Below are 5,836 nucleotides of genomic sequence, written 5' to 3' on the forward strand. Positions count from 1 at the left end.
GCCCTTAAAGGGACAGTTCATCATTTACTCAGCCTCAAGGGGTTCCAAACCCGCATGAAAGAAGACATTTTGATTCATACATTTTTGGTATTTATTCCCATACTCTGGAAGTCAATCGAGTGCCGAAGTTATGACGTCACTTTGTAGGCCAACCCGGAAGTTAGCGGCGCATGGGTTCCCTCGATCGAAAAGCCATGCATTTTCCCCATAGACTTTTGGAAAATCGCAAAAAATAAAATCTGTGTTCAACAAAGAGTTATGACCCTTACACGTTTTGGCTATCAAGATAATCTTTACAAATTAATCCAAAATGTATACATTTTGAAGCTTAAATAAAGCCGTCAGATATAAAATGCTAACGGTAGGCTATAAACGGACTACAGCGCACCATGGTCGCGGATCAACGTCATCATCAAGCTTCCTCAAACTTTATTTAAAAAACACGCTCGCTCATTATGATCTGCGCTGTGTATAAACACTTCTCCACTTTTTCATGAGAAATATTGCCCATTCGTTTTTTCCAAAAATGTTAGAAACTAATTTTGTTTATGCGTGCCTCTCTGAGATTTATCTTTTGTTAATGTTTTTTCAGACAATATGATTATCACTGTGATAACATTAAATGACATGAAACACAACCCAGTCTATTTTTGTTAAATACAAGTTTATGTATGATCAATAATACAAAAGTAAAAGGTATAATAAGCTATGAAATAAAGCAAACAATTCAGTCAAACATTCAAAGTCAGTGCTAGTCGGCTAACTTACAACGGTAACGTAAAGTTAAATAGCCTAAAAATAAACAAGTAATGAAACTTCACTTTGCCCTCAGCCTAAACGATTCGCCAGGGAACAAATTATAGATCCATGAGAGCAAATAAGGGCCGTTAAATCTCCACAAGACGAATTATAGCTGGAGCCGCCACAGAGACATCAGAGCAGCGGCAGACGGCAGACGGACTGGCTGAGGAAAGGCTGATCTCGCCGGGTAAACAAGCGCCGCTGATCCACTGGAGCTCACAACTCCGAAAACACCAGATAAAATGTTCAAATAGGCACTCTTCTTATAAATAAACCACTGATTTGAGCTTTAAACAACTACATTATCGACTGAAAAAGTCTTAAAACTACGTTGTCACACATTAACAGTAGATTTTAACAAAAAAAAGACGTGTAAACACAGCCCATGTCAGACATTTCTCAACGAGACGAACATGTGAAGAGAGTAAACTCCAAATGTTCAAGCATCCAACTTTGCGCGAATAGCGCGATTTATTCACGCCACATAAGTTCTTCATAAGGCTGAAACGCGGGCTAGTGAGAGATTTCCTGTTTGTCACAATGACGTCTAAAGTCCCCGTCAAAGGATGTAGTCCAACTTGTTAGCAACCACCGTTTTTAAGACACAATAAAGTTTTAAAAAATCACAAGCAGGTTTTAACTAATGTGTTTTATGTCATAGATCAAAACGTGAAAATATTTAGAGGCTTTGTTAACCACAGACCTTATTTCAGGCGATTTAGGAAAAACCCATTCAAAAAACCCCTAGACTTTAGGGCGAGGGAACCGGAAGTGCTAAAATGCTAACTCACTTCCGCGTTTTGGCCTACAAAGTGACGTCATAACTTCGGCACTCTATAGAGACAGAGCGTATTTAGGCCACGCCCACACCGGGGGGGGTGAATCCAACGCTCTCCATTGACTTTGCATTGCGTGAGGCGGCATCCTTGTCATTTTGGACTTATAACTCCTCCTTCTTCTCCTCGCCGCAGGTCCCGTATCCGGCGAGAGCTCTTCATTGAGGAGATCCAGGCTGCAGCTGGTGAAGGCGGGTCTCCCTCAGCGCGGGCAGGGAAGTCTGTGGGCGAGGGGGAGAACAGCTGCGATGGTACGGAGTCGGACAGCACCGCGGAGGGCCGGCCGAGCGGATCCGACGAGCGCAAGAGCCTCCTGGAGAACCACAGAGACGACGAGGGAGAGGCCGAGTTCCCCAGCGCCTCGAGCTCCAGCCGGCCCAGAGGAGGCCTAATCGACAGCCTGTTCGGCATCCCGGAGGCCGCAGCCGCCCCGCCGCCCTGCCGAAACCCAAAGGACAGCAGTCTGCGCAAGAAGAAAGCGGCCAACCTCAACAACATCATCCACAGGCTGGAGAAAGCGGCCAATCGCGACGAGCCTCACGAGTGGGAGTTCTGAGCCTCCGCCGCCATCCAGCGTCGTCGTCGTAGCGTCTTATTCTCACTTTGTCCCTCACTGAAGCCAAGCCTGGTGCACACACACCACCGGTTAACCCAAGGGTTTCCAAATCGCTGTTTAGAAGTGGGCTATCAGAGAACAGGTTGTTTATTTTGTGAAGCACTTAACGACGGCCCTGCTGGCCACAGGGCCGAGAGACGCCATTGGCTGATGGTGAAGACACAAAACTGAAAAGCACAGGAGAGGGAACGTTCCCCACGAGAAAAATACACACACAGATCGAGACGTTCTCACCAACACGCTCAACAACTGTTACAGTCATTTATCCTCCTTTTGTATCGCGAACGCTTCGGCCGTCTGCAGAGACTCGTTCCAACCGGTTTCAAAGCAAAAGTCGAGCATTTAAAAGCAAGTGTTGGCTGAAGGAACACGGGTGCACCACCACAGTCCCTCCCCACCCCAGAGGAGGCCATCCAATGGCTATGCAACTAATGGAAGCCGCATTATTTTCACACTTCGGAAGAAGAGAATCCTTTTTATAGCAATTAAGTTGCCACCGAGAGATTGCACAGTCAGCTGACTCTAAACAGCACTCCTTTTGATTTTACACGCCAACGGCCTAAAAGAAAAAAAAACACGAATCCACGCGAAACTCCGGACCGTGTGCGTAAAAACAGGAGAAATGTCCTAACTCGATAGTGTCAATTTTTATGGTTATTTAGGTCAGGGTAGCGCTCGTTTGTTTTGATTTTCCATAGCTTTAATCGCCTCCGCGACGCGCGTTTTGAAGCTCGCAGGGGTCTCTCGTTTAATAACGTCATTTTAGGCCAAAACAGAGACAGATAGTGACGACGAAGAAGAAGAAGAAGAAGAAGAAGAAGAAGAAAGGATTTGTACAGTACTTTGAGTAAATATTCCTGACGAGATATTTTTTAAAAGAGAATGAACGCTTGTTTTTATCCTCTTATAATAGAACCATACATCAGAGACCTCTAACCAAGTTTGGGCCCGTAGAATTACAATTCTAATCTATGGTGTTATAAATTCTAATTCTATGGTGTGGCCGCCCGCGGGCAATGCACTGTACCGGACGAACTCGAAACTTCAGGTTTTTCACCAGCTTCACCCGAGCTTTTCACGCATATGTCCTCCGAGACGACTGGAAAAACACCTCGCGAAATGGACTTGTGTTTACTGTACATGACGGAGGACACACACACACACACACACACACAAATATGTCGATTGTGAAGCTCTTCTAACGTTGAATCTAAAGCGCGCGGCGAGGACTTTAGAAACGCTCTTTCTCTCCTGCTCACCTTTGTGTCATTGTATGCAGTCGATTTCACACAGATGTGTGTGTGTGTGTGTGTGTGTGTGTGTTGACAAGAGCAATCTATATTTGTATATTACTACTACTACTCGCCACAGGCGGTGGAAGCGAACACCTCCTCACGTCCCTAAGCTATTTAGCAGCATATCACATAGTACATTTACGTTCTTTTTATTTACACGCATAAACTAATGGTAGTTTTTTTTTCTTTTCGTTTGTTGGTGTGGTTTGCTTATTTATAGATGCTGTCTTTTACATATTGATGTCTTATATTGTTCTTTTTTTTGTAATGGAAGGGACTATAAAAGGTCAGGTTACATATTTTTAGACTAATAGACTGCCGGCAGTATTGGATTACATTTAAAATGATGTACTTTTGATACATGTCCATTGATTAATTCTGAAGATTATCTTTTTTTTTCCATATATTTTACTCTGTTAGTGAGCTGGATGAACAGTTACTACGTTGACAAAGGAAGCTGAATTCTATGTATCGCATTAATGATTTTATTTAGATGTTTTAACCGTTTTGGCGAGCCGACCGATGCTCTTGAATTGGCCAGCGAACGTTACGTTTATTACCGCAATCATTGAGCCGGTGAACAACTGGTAGTTGACGTCACTGAAAACAGCTGTCGCTTTGAGCTGCACCTTGAGGATTTGTTTGTTCGTTTTTTTCAAGTAGGAATGAAATTCGCTTGATGATGTTGCGTTAAAATGTACGCGTCGGCTTCAAACTACCTTTTGGCCTTTTGTAATGTGTGCCAATGAATGATTCAAATCAAATTTGTCTCTTTTAAGACCTAACGAAAGCACAGAGAGATACTTCATTTATATCCGAATATACGCCCGTGACTGTTTCTCGAACTCTCTCTCCACGTCTAACATTGGAGTGCCTTCACTGAAAACTGTTCATTCCAAGCAAGTGATTGGAAATATCGTCACGTTTTAGCAATTCTCGCCAGCAAGTTCGATAATAAGGTCTCATCTAGTCTCAGGTCATAATATTCTGTACGTTTAGGGTGTCTGTATTGTTTTATCTGAGAGAAAACAGCTGTCCCAGGATTCAGGCTTGGTTATGAAAGAAACCAAAGGCCATTTTAATGGGTTAACGCCGCATCGTTTTTATCATTTGTGAGTCTGGACCACAAAACCGGTCATAAGTCGCGCGGGTATATTTGTTATTAAAATTATCGTATGCCAAAAATCTTGAGGATATTAAGTAAACATTATGTTTTGTACATTTCCTACTGTAAATGTATGATTAGTAGTAATATGCGTTACTTGAAAGGCGATTTTCCTCAATATTTCGATGTTTTTGCATCCTCAGATTCCAGATTTTCAAATAGTTCAAATCTCGGACAAAACCATACATCAATGGAACGCTTATTTATTCAGATTTCATATGATGTATACATCTCAATTTCCCCAAAAATGGACCCTTACGACTGGTTTTGTGTCCCACGGTCACTCTTCTAGGCATTCATTAGATGTTTCTTTTTTTCGACCATGGGTTTTACTGGAGGACGTTCACAGATGGATTTGGCATGTGGAAACTAGAATATTGGACCAAATTGTCAAAACAGACAAAATCGAGTTGTAAGACACACATTTAGGAGCACATTGAAATCCGGACGCTTTGGCCACGTTCTCACTGACTGAAACGTAACCGTACGGTTTGTATCATGGCATGAAACACTTAGAATAACGATTCTCAATGCAGATGTCCAGCACTTTTGCAAATATTTTTCTATGGAAAGTATTGCAGATGACTAAACACATCAACATAACGACTGCACAAGACAGCACGTTTATATGATTTCGTAAGAAAAAAAAAAGAAAAAAAAAGAAAAAAGAGAAATGCAAAGCAACAAAAAAAAAACAAAGAAAGATCATCATTATTGATATTACATTGGTAGTCACGAGTAGCATTAATGTAGATATTCGTCCGTAGCTTAGTCGGCTAGTGGTGTCATAATTGTTACCTCGTTTATTCCCCTCACACTTACATCACTTCCTGAGACAGTATGTTCTTTCTTCACCTGAGACAGTATGTTCTGAACAGCCACACTTTGTTTCATTGTGTCCCAGATGGAGATTTTCTCTCTCTCTTTGTTTTTAAAGTTGTGTAATTGTGTTACATGTGAGGCGAGCACGACGACTATCTGTCTCAGCGAGAGCAACGACTTCAAGGAACACGGTTTGTGACTTTATCTTATTCCCCTTATCCCTCAGAGTTAGATCAGTCCATAACATTCTCATCTCCGTGCCATAACTCTGTCTGACAGTCCGCTAGCCTAGCTTAGCACA

The 5,836-nt window shown here is 42.4% G+C and overlaps 1 protein-coding gene across 4 annotated transcripts in view; it reads left to right on the plus strand.

Annotated features, from left to right (window-relative positions):
- cux1a (cut-like homeobox 1a) overlaps positions 1 to 5,351 on the plus strand; it is a 263,147-nt gene extending 257,796 nt beyond the window's left edge. For all 4 annotated transcript variants that reach the window (XM_079804718.1, XM_079804716.1, XM_079804717.1 and 1 more), the window contains one exon: positions 1,773 to 5,351. In XM_079804718.1, coding sequence (XP_079660844.1) covers positions 1,773 to 2,193 — 421 coding nt within the window. In that variant the 3' untranslated portion in view covers positions 2,194 to 5,351. The remainder of the gene's footprint in view (positions 1 to 1,772) is intronic.
- Positions 5,352 to 5,836: the final 485 nt, after the last annotated feature.

This window comes from Gobio gobio (genome assembly GCF_949357685.1).
Source record: "Gobio gobio genome assembly, chromosome: 22".
Lineage (NCBI taxonomy): Eukaryota > Metazoa > Chordata > Actinopteri > Cypriniformes > Gobionidae > Gobio > Gobio gobio.